Below are 20,880 nucleotides of genomic sequence, written 5' to 3' on the forward strand. Positions count from 1 at the left end.
ATTGGGAGTCAACGTCATCAACCTTCTGATTCCAGTTGTTGGAGGTCTATGTGCTTGTTGATCAACATGCAGTTAATGTTTTTCAACTGGTGTGGGTTTCAGTGTCTGCAAAACAGCTCAAGGTTATGGCTCAGATGTTATCTATAGCCTTCCAGGAGGAGCTAAACATTCTTGACTTAGTTTTATAGCTAAACTAGTATTATTTTATCTTGTCTATTTTCCTCTGTTTCAGCATTTTCTCACTTCTCTGATTAAATCTGCTCCTGGGAACTCAGGGAAGGCCTAGGATGCTAAGTCGTGTCCGACTCTTGTGACCCACGGACTGTAGCCTGCCAGGCTCCTCTGTCCATGGAATTCTTTAGGCTAGAACACTGGAGTGGGTTGCCATTTCCTTCTCCAGGGAATCTTCCCCACCCAGAAACAGAACCCAGGTCTCTGCACTGCAGGCAGAGTCTTTACCAACTGATCCAGGAGGGAAGCCCTAGGATGCTGAAGTTTTCCACAAACAAGAAGCAGGTGGAGGACATGGAAGGTGGGAGGAGGCTGTTCCTTGGAAGGATCTATAGGATCCTGCTTGGTTACAGAAACACAGGAAGAAGAGCAGGTTCTGGCATGTTACTGGAAGGAGATTAGGAGCTTGAGTTTGAACACGTTTTCCAAGGCTTAGGAACCTCTGGTGGAGATGTGTCCAGTAAATTGGATAGACCATTTGCAGCTGTGGAGCATTTCGGAATGATGAGGAGGTTCAAGAGTCATTAGCAGGCAAGAGGTTGTTAAAACCGTGGGAGTGGGTGAGAGCCCCAGAGGAAGCAGGCAGCGCAGCGGCAGAAAAACCAACGCTGCAACGAAAAGCCAGGCCCTGGAGGCTGAGAACCTAGCAGTCATCATTGGGGTATGTTGAAAATCTGGGGTTGTGGGGGGCGGGGGGGGTGGGCGCCAGCGCAACTCTGGAAACTGTACTCCAAGAGTTCCAGGAAGAAAGGTGTGGTCAGCAAGTTCAAATGCTGGGGAGGGGCGAGTGGGGGCTACAAAGCACTCACTGGCTTCTGGCAACTAAGAGGTCAGTCCGGACTTGGAGAGGCGGGTGCATAAGCCCAGGGTTGGAGGAGAGGGAGAGAGGGAGTGTCAGCTCAGTTCCGGGGACTAAGTCACCTGTTTGGGGGCCGTGACCCCAGCATCTCTCCTTGGGACAAGTTCCGGCAGGGGAGGAGGTTCGGGAAGATCGAACACAGAGGAGAGCTCTTTGGGGGCTGGGGCTGACCGCGGAAGCGAGGTGCGAGGAGCCGGGCTGGACCTGACCCCCGGCGGCTGCGGGCGCGCCTAGGGCCGAGGGGCCCATCGCCGCCGCGGCGCCCCTGGGGCGCTCAAGTTTCCAGTTGGCCGCGCGGCCGGGTAGCGGCGCTCCAGGTAGCGGCGGCCCGGCCCGGTGGGCGGGCGGCGGGCTTGGCAGACCTGCGCGGCGGCGGCCCGGCCCGCACCGCTCTGTCGCCGGCTCCTCGCTTCCTCTCCGCTCCGCGCCCAGGTAGGTCACCGGCTGGGGCGGCGCGAGGCCCCCGGGCTTCTCGCCTGCGGAGGCGGCCCTCCTCCTGCCTCCCGGCGGGCCCGGGAAGTCCGGGCCCGGGACGCCGCAGCACCGCGCCCAGGGAGCGCCGGTCCCCGCCCCTGCTGCGGGACTCTCCGCAGGCTCCCGCCCAGCGCCAGCGGCGGGCAAGGCCTGGCCGGGGCCGGCTCGCCCCGGCAGCAGTGCCCGGCAGCCTTTCCGCGGCGCTGGCTGTGCGCCCTGCCCCGCGCCGCTACCTGTGTTCCAGCCTGCGGGCCGCCCCCATCGGCCCACGGCATGGCCCTGTCCCCTGAACCCGGTGAGTGCGCGCGATGCTGCGCTCCTGACCTTGGGCCCATGCCCCGTGGCCCCCGGCTGCCCGGCCGGGAGTCGGAGCGCCCCGGGGTGGGAACTTCGGTCCTGGGCTTCCCCGCCCGCTGAGAAGGTGGCTCCGACCCCAGGCTCATCGCTTGCCAGGGCTCTGGCCTCTCCCAGTCCCTGTGGTAGCCTAGCGTTGAGAGTCCTCGGGTGAGCCCGCCGCCGCATCTCAGCTCCCTGGCGACTGATTTTGGATTCGAAAGGTTTAGAGAAATTAAGGGATCTGGGACTTGCCGCCACTTAAGTACCTGGACAAATTTCTGGGGGCTTGAGGACCGGCCAGATGGCAACCGCTTAAGACTTCACCTGAAAGCAGTGGGAGGGACAGGATGGCAGGGTGATGGGATCATTGGAGGCCTTCATCCTTACCTCTTTGGCTCTTTCCAGGCAAGGGAGGTAGGGAGACTGCATCTGGCAGCCTGCTCTGTGCCCTTGAACTTCCTCGTAGTTGCTTTGCCAGTGGAACTGCTTGACTTGACTGGCAGAGGCCTCTGGAGTAGGAGAGGCTTGCTAACTAGAGTGTCATTTCCCCTAACTGTTGGGTCCTTGTGTGTGAGTGGAAACTTGGTGATGACAAATTAGCAAAGGAGCTGAGTGAAGAAAACTGGAAACACTAGGAGGAATTTCAGCATGGTCCTGAGCCCTTGTTGACTATCCCCCTGGATGTGGTAACCAACATTTGGCTTCTTTAGGGAGAAATTGGCTGCAACTGGAACTCTCATAGGAGAAATTCCTCCCCCGACTGAAGCATCAGTGGTAGCCGTAGAGCCAGGCAGCCACAGAGCCTCTGCCAGCCCTCACCTTCTAGTGTCTTGACAGCTAGTTTGGAGTAGTTGTGTGCTGTGCTTAGTCGTTCAGTCGTGTCCAGCTCTTTGCAACTCCATGGACTGTAGCCCTCCAGGCTCCTTTGTCCATGGAATTTTCCAGGCAAGAATACTGGAATGGGTTGTCATTTCCTACTCCTGACCTTCCTACAACTCTGGCAGCAACTCTGAGAAGCTGCTCTAAAGATGCCTGTTTGGAGCTGCCCTAAGAACTATAGGACTTTCATGAGTGGCCTGTGGGAGACTCTCGGACCTCTGAGCCCCACCCTCAGCCCAACCTCGGTTCTTCAGAGATCCTCAGTAAGGGGTGAGTGACTCTCAGCAAAGTCAAGAAGCTCTTGGAGAGATGAGCTCTGCTTTCCTTGTCTTCACACTAGGTCCGTCCTCTTTAGATGGCTTTGAAATTAATTCCTGGTCTTGAAGATATCATGGGCAGATAAAATACAGCCTTAGGGTTAAGCACGGAGAATATCTTCTCTCCCCGAAAGCCGCTCATTGGTCTTTTGGTTCTTCCCCCACAATATTAATCTCTCATTTCTTCTGTGTGCTGCTGCATGTCTAGGACAGGAGACCATGGCTTTGGGCTCTGATCTGGGAGGGACTAGGCCTGAAGAGGGTGGGGTCCTGGCTTGAGTGCTGGCCATGCAAAGTCAGCGAGAAGTATCACTTATGGAGGAGAAGGTGATTTTTCCTGATCTGGTTTCACATTTGAACATGGTTTCCTTTTCCTTGAACCCAAATAGGAGTTGAGACAGTACCTGGTACATATTAGTGCTCAGTAAATAATGCTGAATGAAAGGATTTGGTGTCTAGATGAAAGGTCATGTTCATTTTCTCTGTTGGACTTTCTCACAGCTAGTATCAGGATGATAATGATGTCAGGAGATAATACTTATAAAACACACATTATGTGCCAGGTACTATTCTAAGCACTTTACACATGCTAACCAATTGTCATGGCAACCTATGAGGTTGGCACTGTTATTATCCCCATTTTATAGGGAATAAAACTGAACCAGAGAAATCAGTAACTTGTCCAAGGTTACATAACCTAGTGGTGAAGCAAAATTCAAACCTGAGAAGTCTGGCTTGAGTCCATATTCTTAACCACATACTGTACTGACTCTTGACATTGATTCACCACTTAGCTCATTGACTCATTCATTAAGTTATTCATTTGTTCATTCAACAATTATTTCTTGATACTTACTTTGAGGATTCAATAGTGAATGAGATGCGCAAGGTCATGAAGGTGATACATAGTGAGCGAAACACCTTTGCCCAACTTCTCTTTGAGTCATGCACACCTCAGAAATGAGAAAATGAACCCCATATAGGTAAGGCCACAGCTTCCTTTTGGGGAGAGGGGAGTGGTATCTTTTTGGATAAGACAAAATTTGATTCCAGCCTTTCCTGTTTGTTGGGATTTTGTAAGGGACAGTTAAGTGGTAAAAGTGAATGCAGCCTGATTTGGCACAATAATTTTATATCCTTGAACCTAATAAATATTGTAGGTTTTTATATCATGGAAATGAAAATAAAAAATTGTGTGTAGTCTGGTCTCCTGGGCAGGAAATGCAGGCCTGGGCCTGGTTATCATAGATTGTCTTTTTTTTTCTTAAAATCTACTTTAAAAAATTGAGATATAGTTCATGTATAATGTTATATCAGTTATAGGTATGCAACATAGTGATTCATAATTTTTAAAGGTTATATTCCATTTATAATTATTGTAAGTTATTGGCTATATTCCCTGTGTTATACAGTATGTGCTTGTAGCTTATTTATTCTATACATAATAGTTTGTACCTCTTTATCTCCTATCCCTATCATGTCCCTCCCCCTTTCCTTTCCCTACTGGTAATCACTAGTTAGTCCTCTATATCTGTCTCTGTTTCCTTTTTGTTATATTCATTAGTTTGTTGTATTTTTTTTAGAGTCCACATGTAAGTCATATCATACAGTATTTGTCTTTTTCTGTCTGACTTATTTCACTTAGTATAATACCTTCCAAGTCTATCCATATTATTGCAAATGGCAAAATATTCTCTCTTATGGCTGAGAATTTCATATATACAATTCCATTGTATATATGTCCACATCTTCTCTATCTGCTCATTGTTGATGGACACTCAGGCTGCCTCCATATCTTGGGGATTGTAAATAATGCTGCTCTGATCATTGGGGTACTTTAGAATTAGTATTTTTATTTTTTCAGATCTATATCCAGGAGTGGAATTGCTGGGTCATATGGTAATTCTATGTTTAGCTTTTTTATTTTCCACAGTGGTTGCCCCAATTTACATTCCTCCTCACTGTGTATGAGGGTTCCCTTTTCTCCACATCCTTGCTAACATTTTTTATTTGTGGCCTTTTCGATGACAGCCATTCTGACGTGTGGGAGATGATATCTCATTGTGGGTTTAATTTGCATTTATCTTATTAATGATGTTGAGCATCTTTTCATGTGCCTGTTGACCATCTGTATGTCTTCTTTTGCAAAATGTCTATTGAGGTCTTCTATTCACTTTTTAATTGAGTTGTTTGTATTTTTGATGTTGAGTTGAATGAAGTATTTATTTATTTTGGTTATTAGCCCCCTATTGGTTATATCATTAGCAGTATATTCTTCCTTTCAGTAGTATCATAGATTGTCTCAATGTTCTTTCAAAAGGTAAAAGGCTTTGAGTTTGGGACCAGTGCTCCTTAGTCTAGGGGAACTTCTGGGCCATGAGGAGCAGATATGTGTTAGGCTCAAGGAGGAATTGTTAGTTCCCGAGCAAAGTTTGCTCTCCCAAGACAAAGCCACAATTTTCTTCAAAACTGCTGCTCTTCTGGAGGGTCTTGCATCCCTCCAGTGGGACCCTTGGCCACTGTCCCAGCCTGTGTCATTGTAGTGGGGCTGCTGCCCATCTCTCTTTGGACGTGATGGAGTAGATCTCATGCTAATCAACTGGGGCCTGGGAAGGCAGCTTTTTCTAGATTGGAAAATGAAGGCTCAAAGTGGAAGGCATTTTCCAAAGCCTATGCCCAGGATATGCATAGGTATTTTTCCCTAGGGTGTCAGTGGTGGAGGGGTCAAATAAGTGTGTTGGGTTAAACGAAGTCAAGCAGCTTTTAAAAAGTTATTATTTGTTTATTTTTATCTGTGTTGGCTCTTTGTTACTGTGCATGGGCTTTTCTCCAGTTGCGGTGAGCGGGGGCTCCTCTCTAGTTGGGGCGCGCAGGCTTCTCACTGCAGTGGCTTCTCTTGTTGCGGCTGACTGGCTCTAGGGTGCACAGGCTCTGTAATTGTGGTGTGAAGAGTTAGTCACCCTGTGGCGTGTGGATGTTCCTAGACCAAGGATCGAACCCATGTCCTCTGCATTGGCAGGTGGATTCCCAACCACTGGACCACCAGAGTAGTCCCCTCAAGCAGCTTTCTTGACTAGAGGATTTCTAAATGTTTAGAATCTGCTAGTAGGAATCATGTGTGTGAATTCCCATGAAGGACTATGGTATGCAGTATTGTATAAGCCTTCTGGCATTTTATGTTCTACAGACTACACTTTGGAAAATGCTTGTTTAGACCAGAACTTTCCATGGTCTGGTTAAAGATCTAGAATGAGACTCCTGGATGTGCTAGGTCCAAGTCGGTTCTCAGATGCATGGGCTAGGATGCTCCATGGCAGCCCCATCCTAACCCCACTCCTGCCCCAAACACGCTAGCTGAAGGAATCATTTGCCTTTCCTCCCTCTGGCAAAATAGTACTAAGGGCTCAGGTTTTTTTTCCCCCTCCATTTTAAGGTCGTTTAATTATTTAATGAATACACATGACCGTCCCTCTAGGTTGCTTGTAGCCTGCTGGTCGCACTGTTTATGAAACAGCTGTGAGGACAGGTGGGTCATAATCTCTGGGTAGCTAAAGCCCAGCAGCAGCCCGAGGATCGTGTGTCAACCCTGTAATCCCACTCTGGACGCACAGCAATCATTATGCGGCTCAGGAAGGCACAACCTCACGATTGGCCATGAGGAGGTGACTCAGGCCCAAGCCAGGGCTGGAGCCAGCCTCCCAGTAAACAACTGGCCCCATCCTCTCTGGGCGCTTCTCCCCAGGGTTTCAACAGCACCACAGAAATAGCCCTGTTGCTCATGGTTATTTCCCAGACCCACGCCGCTGCTCTAAGTCCCTGGGAGGCCGGGTGTCTGTTGTGAGCTTCCCCACAGCGGACTGTCCTTCTCCTAAAGGGCGGGTGAGGAGTGGGACTTCGCGCCCTGGGAGGCTGTAGTGATCCATCCGGACTGCTCCGTGGCCTCCCTGAGGCAGGCAGCCGGGCAGCTGCTGGTGGCCACATCCAGCCGGCCCTCAGGAGGCTTCTCCAAGCTGGAGGCCCACATGGGAGCTGACAGCGGCAGTAAGGAGGGGAGCCGGGGCGTTGGGCTTGGCCGGGGCAGGTGGCAGGCGCTTCTTCCCTGGGGGTGGGGGGTGGGCGGGCAGGCCCGAGGCTCTGGCTGAGCTGGTCAGGTTGCCCTGTCACCTGTGATGTGCAGCTCCCTTCCGGGAAGGAGCCGAAGGAGGCAGTCTCTCATCCTCATCCGCTCCCGCCCTTCCCTCCCTTTGAGGTTCTGTCCTTTCCCTCTCTTAGGGGTTGGGGGAGGGGCTCGCATTGGCAACTGGCCCAGAGCCCCCTTTCCCCGCACCTCCAGTCTTGGGGTGCTCCCAGGAAGGTTGCTTCGCGGCGGGGGGCCCTCTGAGGGGACCAGGGCAGGCTCGTAAGATGAGCCTGGTCGCGAGGCAGAGCCTGAGTGGGGTTGAGAAACGGAAGCGGCGCAGGTGATGGTATCGCAGCTAGTGCTCAGCTTTCAGGAGGGGTCTGGACGTTTGAGGGAGGGGGTGGCTTATCAGCTGTGGTTGGTCGGGAAGGCTGAATGTACTCTTGCCTAGGGCGGCAGCAGCAGCAGCTTGAGTTTCCTGCTCTGAAGGGGGCTGTGAGTGGGGCCAGGACACCACTTTCTGGACACAGCAGCCGTGATAGCTGGCATTACCTGGGCCCTTTAGGACTCTTGGAAATTTTCCACTTCCATTTCATATTCACGGAAGAAATTCCAGCCCAGACGTATCCTGCTGTTGCTCAGGGCTGCTCACAGATATGCAAAGCAGAGACCTCCCACCCCAGCAGCAGACAGAGCCCAGCTAGCTGCACTCACACTGACTCAGTTCAGCCTCCCGGACAGCACGCAGCCCTTGGTCCGAGTGCGTCACCTGGATGGCATCCTCAGGAGCAGCCATGGGGACCCCAGTGCCAGGCTCAGGTTTGTGTTGTGGGTTCTGACCTTGGGAGTCTGGCAGGAGCGAGAAACAGCTTCATTTGTGTAGCGAAGAGATTTTTAAGAGGCACTGTGCCCCTTTTCTGGAGAGGCTGTGATGCCGTGATAAAGTGCCTGTTTGTTGAAATTGGTGGCATATTACAGCTTTCTAACTTTGGGACACTTTGCTGCCAAGCTTACTGGAGGGTGTGGTATTCTATGTCACAGCGACATAAGCTGTATAGCTAGCCAATGCCAGTGAATTCACAGTTGAGCCTCCCAAGCATGCTGGCTTCAGCTGACAAGTGGTTGAAAGTCAGGCCTGAACTGGCAGTTGGAGCTGAAGCTCTGCTGGGCGTGTGTACAGTTTACTTTCCTCCACATGCCTGACCTGGCTGGGGTCTCTGGGTCTGAGATGAGAGGCAGGCTCTGGAGGGAGGGGTTGGCAGGTGGGACTTGTCTGCCAATGATGTGCAGAAGACAACAAATATCCAGAAGGCTCCTAAGACCCACTGACCTAGCCCAGCACCCTGCCTAGGTTACTTGGTCAATTCTAAGGCATGGAGTAGTCTTCACCAGTTATTTAAGATGTTGGTAGTAGTGCTGCTGGGGATTCACATGGATACTGACACAAAGGTCTGTGGGGAGATGGTACTGTGTGATGTGATCCTCAAGTCTTTGATGTGCCTTATGAATCTGGGGTGAAGAGGCTATGGAATGCAGCATTTCCCTAATTATTGACCCCAAGACCTGTTTCATAGCAACAGGTATTGACTTCTAATGAGACCCAATATGGAAAAGACTGACTTAAACTATTTGAGCTAAAGAAAAAGGAAGATCACTTGTAGAAGGATGCATCCTGTAAAGTATGTTTAGTTGACTTGAGTAAACTAAAAATGCTTTGTGGAAAAATTGGCAGGATCTGGCATAAGAGCCCTCGGACACAAAAGACACCCCCGAATGGCCCACTTCTGAGGGGATGTGGCTGGGTCATGCTTGTGTGTGTTTAGTGGGGTATAAGGAGGTGGTGAGCAGCCTCTGTGATGCTATCGCAGCTAAAGGGCTAAAGCTAATGCAGAGATGGGTATTAAAAGTGGTATTCCTTTTGGACTGGCCTTTCTGGTGTGGATTAGATGGGAAAGGACCCTGATGGCCAAAATATGGGATGCAGACATTTGATTTTCCTATTTTTCTCTTTTTAGAACTCTTGAGTCTATTCATTTTCTTTGTTTTTGTGCAAATGACATTATAACAGCATCAATGATCAAAATCAGATATTGCCTCTCCCACTGGCTGTCCTGCCATCTGGCCATTTAAGTATGTCTCTTGCAGCCTTGTTCCATAAGGGGATGTGTTTTCGCATCATTATAATCAGAGCTTGGGAACAGTTTCATGTATTAGTTTTTTCATTTGCTGTTATCTCACAAGGTATTTTTTTGTGTGATGGCACTGTCCTCGTGATTATAATTTTGGTTGCTTCATGTTCTTTTTCAAGTGAGTATGCTCTCGTCTGAACCTTTTAAAGCTATTTCTATGAAGAGTGCAGGTAAACATCTTTGTGCATTTTCCTTCCTTCAGATTCTTTTCTTAGAAGCAATTTCTCAAGTGGGCTTAGTCTTTCAGATGCTTGAATGCTTTATGGCTTTTGCTGCCCCTTGCCTGGAGTCCTTTAAAGATCTGGAAAGCTGCGCTTGACAGAGGCCTTAGATTTGGGGGATGGGGAACAAAGTTGGTCCAGCTTTGTTCACCCCTAACAGCTCCTCCTGGGTCCAGCTCTTTGTCTTTCTCTCCATTTCTCCCTTCTGTCACCTTCTTCTCTGGCCTCTGCTCTGATGGTTTCCAGCTTCCTCTTCTCTGCTATCAGGGTGTGGTAATCTCCACAGTCAGCCGTTCCTCTTCATCTTTGCAGGATGCTATCTTGGTCTCTGCTGCCACAGACCAGCACAGTTGCGTCCTGGGCTGCCTCTCCCCTCCCACTCAAGTCCCGAGGGGTGAGAGGGGCCCAGGAAAGGCCTGGCCCTGGGGGCGGAAGGAAGGAGGAAATTGGTTTCACAGTCTAAGGGCCCACAGAGGTTTTGTAGAATACCTCTCTGTATAGCCTGCCCTTTAAGCAGCCTGCTTTCCTCTTTCCTGTCTGTGTCATGAATTAGATCCACAGGTCGCAGAGAAGACCAGAGCAGCAAGCTCTCCTGGAACGAGAAACCTCACTGGTGCCTAGAATTATGGTGCTTAGAACTGAGAGGGCCTCGGAGACCACTTAGTCCAGTCCCTTTATCTCACAGATGAGAACACGGGGAGGCGTAGAGAGTGACTGCCCCCAACTGCTCAGAGTCCCTCCTCCCCTGAAAGTGCTTCCTCTCCCGGCCAGAGAGCGGCCCGGCACTGCCTCAACCGGCAGCCTCTGTCTGCCTGATGGAACCACGTCTCTCTTTAAACCCTCCTTAAAGAAACCGGACTGGCAGAAAGCTCCTCTCCTGGAGCTGTTCCTGGTGAAGGTGGCTTGTGGAAGGGATACAGTATTGGTCTGCTCCATAGGTGGGATGCTGGGGACAGCGAGGGGACCTGCCTGGACCCCCAAATGGGCAGAGAGAAGCAGCACAGTTTCGGAGTTCAGAGGACAGATGCCGGAATCAGATTTGTGTGCTCAGAGCCCCTGAGCAGAGGCTCAGAGAGGAAAGGGGTGGGAGCCAGTGGCTGAGAACAGTTCAGGTCACGGTCTGCTTATTAAAAGTGTGACCCTTCTCTCATCTGTAAAAGGGGAACAAGAGGACTAACTGAGTTAGTACATGTATAGGGCTTGACAAAGCGCACTTACTACGTGCTATATAAGTGTTGAAAGACAGGCAAAGAAAAGAACCAACCAGGCGATTTAGGCCAGCAACTGATAGTGAGAAGCCAGTGTGCAGAGGAGGTAAGGGCAAGCTTCTTTGAGGATGTGAGTCTTCAGCCGGGCTGTGAGAGGTAAAGAGTCTCTCTGTCCCCAGATTTTTATTTTCCTGGCTGTCCTGTTAGAGGTTCCAGAGGGTTTGGGAGATGGTGCAACTGTGGTTTCCTTTCAGTAACAGTTCTCATTTTGTGTAGTGAAGAATGCAGCTGTGGATCTCCTGGGATCTTACACCGATCATTAGACCCTTTGGGCTTTGGCCTTCCTCTCTATGCAGTGGGGAGCAGGTTTGGTCACTGTAGCACCCCGCACGGCCTCCTCATCGTCTACAGGAGGGGTTCTGAACTCTCCCCTCCACAGGAGGTGGGAAGGGTGGGGCTTGCCCGTGCACTGAGGATTCCCTGGGTTTGGGAAAACAGTAGAACACTTGGTTGGACAGTTCATGGTTTCACTTCGGAGCGTTTGCTTTCTCTTGAGATGTAAGTGGGCCTATACTTTTCACATTTACTTGCTTATGGAGCTAATTGTAAAAATTGGCCTGTTGGGCTTGGTCCGGGGAATTCCTGAGCAGACAGCGGACCCCAAAGACTGGGGCACCTGGCCCTTTTTTCAGTGTCTTCAGCCCTGCACACCAGTGACTCAGGTAGTTCTTGGCTCACATTGGTTCTCTTTTTCTGCCAGCCGAGATGCCGCGCCAATTCCCCAAGCTGAACATCTCCGAGGTGGATGAGCAAGTCCGGCTCCTGGCCGAGAAGGTGTTTGCTAAAGTACTCCGGGAAGAGGACAGCAAAGATGCCCTGTCCCTCTTCACAGTCCCTGAGGACTGCCCCATTGGGCAGAAGGAGGCCAAGGAGAGGGAGCTGCAGAAGGAGCTGGCGGAGCAGAAGTCCTTGGAGACCGCGAAAAGGTTTGTCCCCCGGACCTGGGTGGGGTTGTGCAGACACAGGTGGGCTGCGGGCGCTTGTCTTGTGATGAGATGCCTTGTGTGAAATCGGCTGTCCTGGGAGCTGAATTTAGTTCTTAACCAAGACTATTTAACTCGCCATGTATTCACTGAAGGGTGTTGTGGTGCCTTTGGTTGAAAAGATGGAAAACCACTTTCTCTACTGCTGTTTTAAAAACAAATCATGTGCCTAAATACACACGATTTCCAAATAACATTTCCATCTTCTTTCTAGAAACTTGAGGATTTCTTGGGAAACATCAATTTAACTTCTTTCATCACTTGACAAGTACTTTGTGTTGTTAATTAACTCAGCTCACTATTTGCCAGGTGTTGGGCTGGGCACTGGGGATATATTAATGAACTAGATATAGTCCCTGCCGTGTAGAGCTTACAGTTGGTCTAGACAGTAATTGACTGGGAAAATTAATTGAGAAGTGACAAGTTGTGATAACTGCTGTGTCAGTCAGAGTCTAACCAGAAAAGCAGAAACTCCTTGAGTACTGGAAGTAGGATGTTTTCTCAGGAAATTGGTTACAGAGGTGATAAAGAGCCAAGCAGTGGGGAGAGAGGCCGCCCAGAGAGTAGACACAGTAGGAAGCAGCTGTCACCCCAGCCTGGACAGACAGTGGGGGAAAGTGGGGTTGCTGGAACTTGGGGCAGAGGAGTTGGAACTGTGGTGGCCTTTCCAATGGAAACTGGAGCCTAGGGGATGATGTACTAGCCGCAGAGATGGCCTCCGAAGGCCGAGATGGAAACAAGAGATACCTGGCTTTAATCTTTCTGGCACGTTCTGGTTTCCCCCACTGGTTGCCGTCGTCCAAGCCTAGCCAGAAGCCAGCTGACACAGGGAGAGGGAGAGTCCTTTTTCAGATTGGGTAGTTGAGGAAGGTGACATTGTAGCTGATGCAAGGGTGTAAGGGGGCCAGCTACTGTAGAGCTGGGTGAGCGCCTTATAGGCGGAGGAACCTGGACAAAGGCCCTTGGGTATCTTCAGGGAGGCCTGTGTACGGTCGAGGTGTGGTTAAGGGTGAAGTGCCGTGGTCTCCATCTGGACGGGTAGACAGGGCCCAGATCAGATTGGCCTGTGCTCCCTGGGAAGTCGTTTGGATCTCTCAGTGCATTGGAAAGCCTCTACCTTTCAGTTTATCTCACCTGTGTTGTGCTGTGTACTTAGTTCTTGCAGTCGTGTCCAACTCTTTGTGACCCCATGGACTGCAGCCTGCCTGGCTCCTCTCTCCATGGGATTCTCCAGGCAGGAATACTGGAGTGGGTTGCCATTTCTATCTCTAGGGGATCTTCCCAAACCAGGGATTGAACCTGCATCTCCTGTGTCTCCTCCATTGCAGGTGGATTCTTTACCCTCTGAGCCATCTGGGAAGCCATCTCACCTGGGAGAGCAGAATTAAAGAATAGAAAGCTTTGAGGAAGTGTCTGGTGGGGCTCTAGCTAGGTGCCTGTCTGGTTGGCACTCTGCAGACCTGAACGGCTAAGGTAGTGGAACTTGAGCCTTCTCTGCAACCTAGTCCATCTTCAGGTCCTTCCTAAGGTACCACCTCATTTTAAAAGGCAAGTCCTCTCTTTCCTTGGTAGTATAGAACTTCAGTACTTGGGTGACATTTTTTAAGAGAGTAGTGAAAAATCAAGTACTGGTATAAGGGCAAAAACAGAGCTTTATCGTGCAGAATATAAGTGCTTCCCTTCCTCTGAGGGGCAGTGAGCCCGTGAAGTGAAGGGGTCGTTGATGTCATTAGCCAGTGAGGTGGTCACAAGGTACCCCGGAGAGTAAAGCAGAGCCCGAATGTGGAGACCGTCGTCCATACTTTGCTGACCGAACAGACGTTATGAAGTGAATGCCCTGCAGGACCTTCTGTCTTCTGAATTGAGCATTTTGGACCCTTAATAATGAGAAGGAGTCCTGACATTTTGTATTACTAGAAATGATAGGTTTCTGAGGTCAGTTTCCATTACAGAGAGACTTTGGACCTGACATCTGCAAAAGAGATTCTTCTGTTATCAACGCCCAGGCTAACAGCAAGCCTTCTTGCTCTTGAGTCCAAATAATGCTTCATAGTTTCTAGAAATTCCTCTGTAACCTTCTTTCCAGAGTTTCATTCTTTTCCCTACTTGTTAGGTTGTGGTGGTCTTGGTTTGCATCTGTCTGCCCCCTTTGACTGGAAGCTCCCTGAGGACTGTGTCTGGCTCCCACTGTATCCCAAGGATCCAGCCCAGAACTTAACCTGTGTTGGTGAGCAGTGGTCCTGTGGTAGGAGAAAGACATCCCGTTTCTCCACTGCCACCACAGACACTACCTCAGAGTGGCCATGGCTTCCTGGATCACTGTGTTCTGCCACTCACTGGGATGCTCTGTGACCTTGGGCCATTAGGAAACCTCTTTGTGCCCCAATTTTTCACCATCTGTAAAGTCAAGAGCTACTTTCATGGGATATTGTGAGCAATGAGGGAATTAACATGTAAAAGGCTTAGGGCAGGGCCTGGATGATGGTAAGCCCCATGGAAGTTTTAACTATTTGTCCAACTTCCTGCAGCAGAGATGGGCAGCAACCTTACTGTGGGCTAAGTTAATTTATATATTAAACTTTGTTGTTCAGTTGTTCAGTCGTGTCCAACTCTTTGCAATCCCATGGACTGCAGCACACCAGGCTCCCCTGTCCTTCACTATCTCCCAAAGTTTGCTCCAACTCATGTCCATTGAGTTGGCGATGCCATCCAACCATCTCATCCTTTGTCACCCCCTTCTTCTCTCCCTCAGTCTTTTGCAGAATCAGGGTCTTTTCCAATGAGTCTGCTCTTCACATCAGGTGGCCAGTCTTGTAGCTTCAGCTTTAGCATCACTTCTTCCAATGAATATTCAGGGTTGATTTCCTTTAGGATTGACTGGTTTGATCTCCTTGCAGTCCAAGGGACTCTCAAGAGTCTTCCAGCACCACAGTTCAAAAGCATCAATTCTTTGGTGCTCAGTCTTCTTTATGGTCCAACTCTCACATCTGTACTTGACTACTGGAAAAATCATAGCTTTGACTAGATGGACCTTTGAATGCAAAGAAATGCCTCTGCCTTTTAATACACTGTCTAGGTTTGTTATAGCTTTTCTTCCAAGAAGCCAGTGTCTTTTAATTTTGTGGCTGCAGTCACTGTCTGCAGTAACTCTAGAGTCCAAGAAAATAAAATCTGCCACTGCTTGCACTTTTTCCCCATCTATTTGCCATTAACTGATGAAACCAAGTTCTATGATCTTAGTTTTTTGAATGTTGAGATTTTTTGAGTGTTGAGTTTTAAGCCAGCTTTTTCACTCTCCTCTTTCACCTTCATCAAGAGATTCTTTAGTTTCTCTTTACTTTCTGCCATTAGACTGGTATTATCTGCTTGTCTGAGGTTACTGATACTTCTCCTGGCAATCTTGATTCCAGTTTGTGATTCATTCAGCCTAGCATTTAATGTAATGTACTCTATATATAAGTTAAATAAGCAGGGTGACAATATACAGCCTTGACTTACTCCTTTCCCAATTTTGAACCAGTCCATTGTTCCATGTACAGTTCTGACTGTTGCTTCTTGACCTGCATATAGTTTCCTCAAAAGGCTGGTAAGGTGGTCTGGTATTCCCATTTCGAAGAATTTTCCACAGTTTGTTGTACAAACTTTAGCATAGCCAATGAAGGCTTTAGCATAGTTAATGAAGCAGAAGTAGATGTTTTTCTGGAATTCTCTTGCTTTTTCTATAATCCAACAGATGTTGGATTATATAGGATTATATCATATTAATATAATAATATAGGATTATATAATATATAATATAGGATATTATAGGATCTCTGGTTCCTCTGCCTTTTCTAAATCCAGCTTGTACATCTGGAAGTTCTCCATTCACATACTGTTGAAACCTTGCTTGGAGGATTAGAGCAATTTTGAGCATTGCTAACATGTGAAATGAGTGCAGTTGTATGATAGTTTGAACATTCTTTAACATTGCCTTTCTCTGGGATTCTTTTTTCCAGTCCTGTGGCCATGGCTGAGTTTTCCAAATTTGCTGACATATTGAGTATGGCACTTTAATAGCATCTTCCTTTAGGATTTTAAATAGCTCAGTTGAAATTCCATCATCTCCACTAGCTTTGTTTATAGTATTGCTTCCTAAGGCCCACCTGACTTCACACTCCAGGATTTCTGGCTGTAGCTCTAGGTGAGTGACCACACCATCCTCATTACGTGGGTCATTAAGATCTTTTTTGTATAGTTCTTCTGTGTATTCTTGTCACCTCTTCTTAATCTCTTCTGCTTTTGTTAGGTCCACATTAAGCTTCAGTTCAGTTCAGTCGCTCAGTTGTGTCCGACTCTTTGCGACCCCATGAATCACAGCATGCCAGGCCTCCCTGTCCATCACAAACTCCCAGAGTTTACTCAAACTCATGTCTATCGAGTTGGTGATGCTGTCCAGCCATCTCATCCTGTCATCCCCTTCTCCTCCTGCCCCCAATCCCTCCCAGCATCAGGGTCTTCTCCAATGAGTCAACTCTTTGCATGAGGTGGCCAAAGTATTGGAGTTTCAGCTTCAGCATCAGTCCTTCCAATGAACACCCAGGACTGATCTCCTTTAGGATGGACTGGTTGGATCTCCTTGCAGTTCAAGGAACTCTCAAGAATCTTCTCCAACACCACAGTTCAAAAGCATCAATTCTTCGGCACTCAGCTTTCTTCACAGTCCAACTCTCACATCCATATATAACCACTGGAAAAACCATAGCCTTGACTAGACAGACTTTTGTTGGCAAAGTAATGTCTCTGCTTTTTAATATGGTATCTAGGTTGGTCATAACTTTCCTTCCAAGGAGTAAGAGTCTTTTCATTTCATGGCTGCAGTCACCATCTGCAGTGATTTTGGAGCCCCCCAAAAAAGTCTGACACTGTTTCTACTGTTTCCCCATCTATTTGTCATGAAGTGATGGGACCAGATGCCAAGATCTTAGTTTTCTGAATGTTGAACTTTAAGCCAACTTTTTCACTCTCCTCTTTCACTTTCATCAAGAGGCTCTTTAGTTCCTCTTCACCTTCTGCCATAATGGTGGTGTCATCTACATATCTGAGGTTATTGATATTTCTCCCAGCAATCTTGATTCCAGCTTGTGCTTCTTCCAGCCCAGTGTTTCTCATGATGTACTCTGCATATAAGTTAAATAAGCAGGGTGACAATACACAGCCTTGATGTACTCTTATTCCTATTTGGAACCAGTCTGTTGTTCCATCTCCATTTCTAACTGTTGCTTCCTGACCTGCATATAGGTTTCTCAAGAGGCAGGTCAGGTGGTCTGGTATTCCCATCTCTTTCAGAATTTTCCACAGTTTATTATGATCTACACAGTCAAAGTTCTACATTCAAAAGATCTGGGTCACTTACTGGCTATGTGTCCTAATCTGCAAAATCAAGATAAGAATATCCACTTGATAAGCTTTCAAATCCTGAAAGATGATGCTGTGAAAGTGCTGCACTCAATATGCCAGCAAATTTGGAAAACTCAGCAGTGGCCACAGGACTGGAAAAGGTCAGTTTTCATTCCAGTCCCAAAGAAAGGCAATCCCAAAGAATGCTCAAACTACTGCACAATTACACTCATCTCACACGCTAATAAAGTAATGCTCAAAATTCTCCAAGCCAGGCTTCAGCAATACGTGAACCATGAACTTCCAGATATTCAAGCTGGTTTTAGAAAAGGCAAAGGGACCAGAGATCACATTGCCAACATCCGCTGGATCACTGAAAAAGCAAGAGAGTTCGAGAGGAACATCTATATCTGTTTTACTGACTATGCCAAAGCCTTTGACTGTGTGACGTGAAGTGGCTCAGTCGTGTCCGGCTCTTTGCGACCCCGTGGACTGTAGCATGGAGAATCCCATGGCGTATTGAGTGCAGCACTTTCACAGCATCATCTTTCAGGATTTGAAAGCTTATCAAGTGGCTATTCTTATCTTGATTTTGCAGATTAGGACACATAGCCAGTAAGTGACCCAGGTCTTTTGAATGTAGAACCTCACACTTTAACCACGAGGCTATCCCATCTCCAGTCAGGCCTGGGGTCCTTGGTTCCATGTGGAGACACTGGGACTGCTCTCCAGGATGTAATTGCTGGCTGCTGAATGAAATGGAGGGAAACCTGGACCACAGCTCCCTGCTGCCCACTGGCTCCTTTTCTGCCAAAGCACAGTCTGGTCCCTGGACTACTTGTCAGATGTCCTGGTGTCCTCTGGAGCTGTGCACCCCCAGTTTTAGCTTTCAGCCTTGCTGCTCAGTAGAGGCACTGTTATGCAAATATTCAGATGTGAACTGTCTGGAGGAGGAGCCCTCTCTGCAGCTTCTTTTTCTCTCACTTGTCCCTGACACTCTGGAACGTAAATGGTAACATGGAGCGCTCTCGCAAGGAACCCCAAAGCCTGGAGCCAAAAGCAGGTTTCCAGATACCCAGAGTGTCTGGATTTGCGTTTCAAACTGTGACATTAGATGGGACTTCCAGTTTGGAAAAAGGTCTCTCTTGCCCTGGCTCCTCTGGCAAGCCCGAATGTTTCTGGTACTTGGAGAAAGCTTTTTTGTACAACCATTCTCTTTTTCTCTCTTGTTGTTAAAAAAGAATTTAAAAAAGACTATTTAAAGTCTAATGCAAAGGCACTAGCTAGAACTTGGAAGTAAAACAGCTTCTTAGAAAAAGAATGAGAAACTTGGATTGTGAGTAAGAAAGATGAGCACCTAAAACACGGAGGCTGCTGTCAGGATTCCAGCAGTTCTCAGAGCTGAACTGGGCTCAGTCATAAACCTCCCAGGGCTGGGGGCCCTCTCCAGGGAGCTGGCACCCCAGGCTGCTTCAAAGAGGTGCTCAGTTTGCAGGCCAGATAAGGAGGTCAGCAGTGACGTCTTGCTGCAGGGACCTCTCTGCCTCCTTAGGAAGATGACATTGACCAGGCCTCTGTGGAGACTCAAGGTGCGCCAAGGTGAGCAGGCGGGGTAGGCTGTCTATGGAATCAAAGTCAGGAGGCAAAGACAAGAAGGCTGAAAAACCCTGGTGGCACCCAGAAGCTCTCTGTTGTTCACTTTGAATCTCCTCATCTCACCTAGCCAGAGCTCACCCACCCTGCATATATACATAGCTGCAGTGTAGCCAGCATGGGTGACAACCCTGTAAGAATATCTGATGTGCAGCCAAAACGCACATCAGGGTTCCTTCGGCGCTCTACTTCTCCTTGTTTTTAAGCAGCTTTATTGAGGTGTAATTCACATACCATATAATCCATTCATTTAAAGTGTACGATTCAGTGGTTTTTTAGTATATTTGCAAGGTGCAGCCATCACCACAGTGAATTTTAGAACATTTTTTCAACCCCTACCCCTGAAAGAAATCCTGTATGTTTTAGCTGTCATCCCCCCAGTTCTCTCACCCCATCTTCTGTTCTTGTTTCACACTGAGTTCTAATAAGCTTGGTTACTTTGTTTCTTATCCTGTGACAGATTTAAGGAAGCAAATTAAAAGTGGGAGAGGGACTTGTATAGGCAAGTCACAGGTGTGTTGTGTGCTGATTACAAACTCAGACTTTGGAACCAGACCAGCTGGGTTCAAGTGGTGGCCTGTGTCTTAGACTGAGTGGCCTCAGGCAAGGACCTTAAGTTCCTATTTCCTGATCTGAAAAACGAGGATGATGGACCTACCTTGTGAGAATTAAATGAGCTAATAAGGATGACTGCTTAGCACCCGTGCTTAGACATCATCAGTGCTCTTGTTTTTGTTATTATTTAACAGTTCACAGTGAGAGAGGAAACAGAATAATTATGAAAATCAGACCCAAGAATTCAAAGCACAGCAGTCTTGGGACAAAATACCTCTAAGCTGGTGACTGAATAACGAGATGATGACGCTGAGTCACATAGAGAAGTTTCAATTATGTTCAGCATGATTCAGATTCAGATTCCTGATTCAGATACAGGAATTATGAATTTCATTTTTAAAAACCACACTGAAGTTCTTTTTAGAGTATAAAGGGGACAGCCATCTGATGGGAAAAGCCAACTCATTGGAAAAGACCTTGATGCTGGGAAAGATTGAGGGCAAGAGGAGAAGGGGAAGACAGAGGATGAGATTGTTGGATGGACTTGAGTTTGAGTAAACTCTGGGAGATAGTGAAGGACAGGGAAGCCTGGCGTGCTGCAGTCCATGGGGTCACAAAGAGTCAGACACGACTTAGCGATTGAACAGCAACAAGAGGACAGAGTTTATCTGAAAAATTTAGCTCTCCAGAACAATTACTTCCCTGAGTAAACTAGAGAAACATATTTGTTATGAATCGAACATAGCACAGCTAAATCATTTTGTTTTATGAAACTTCTTACATCAGGGGTAAGTCATATCTAAGTTTAGGGCCATTGACAAAGGAGCTTCGTTTGGAACAGGTTAATTTATCTGCTTTTAAAGTTAAGAAGAGAGTTTAACACTTAACAGATAAGGAATATCATACTTGACTGTGCTCTTTGGGGAGGAAGGGTGGCTGAGAAGGACTGGGGAGAGGGGGAGAGAGGTCCATAGAGACCTACCCATGGTCAGGAGCAGTGGGAGGGCAGTGGCAGGTCTCAGGGGCAGATGAAGGGAGAGATGGCTGAGGTTCTGAGTCTTCATACCTGATGGGCTTCAGTGTGCAAGTCAGCTACACCCATGCCGTCAGACACGCCGGGTGTGTGCTGTGCCCTCTGCACACCCACCTTTGGGTGCCCACCATGCAGCACGTGTCACAGTTGGCTTGCCTGCCTTCTCCTTTCCAGATAGGCTGAGACCTCTGGTTTCACAGAGTAGGTGTCAGCTCTTCAACTGCTCCCCTCCTTAGACCCAGGTCCCTGCTTCCATGTGAATCAGTGGAAGCAGTAGGAGCAGATGAGCCTGTGGAAGTGGGAATGCCTGCCCCACTTAATGCCATTCAGATTCAGAATTGTTAATAAAACCTTGTGCTGGTGTATGACTCCTGCTTCAAGCC

The 20,880-nt window shown here is 48.2% G+C and overlaps 1 protein-coding gene across 7 annotated transcripts in view; it reads left to right on the plus strand.

The window, feature by feature from the left end:
• Nucleotides 1–672: 672 nt before the first annotated feature.
• Nucleotides 673–20,880, plus strand: part of AMPD3 (adenosine monophosphate deaminase 3) — a 50,928-nt gene continuing 30,720 nt past the window's right edge. The window contains exons 1-2 of one of the 7 annotated variants that reach the window (XM_065946260.1): nt 673–892; nt 11,595–11,820. In XM_065946260.1, the coding sequence (XP_065802332.1) occupies nt 11,600–11,820 (221 nt within the window). In that variant the 5' untranslated portion in view covers nt 673–892; nt 11,595–11,599. The other 6 variants (XM_065946259.1, XM_065946257.1, XM_065946258.1 and 3 more) reach the window with 6 other exon arrangements.

This window comes from Muntiacus reevesi, chromosome 9 (assembly GCF_963930625.1).
Source record: "Muntiacus reevesi chromosome 9, mMunRee1.1, whole genome shotgun sequence".
Classification (NCBI taxonomy): domain Eukaryota; kingdom Metazoa; phylum Chordata; class Mammalia; order Artiodactyla; family Cervidae; genus Muntiacus; species Muntiacus reevesi.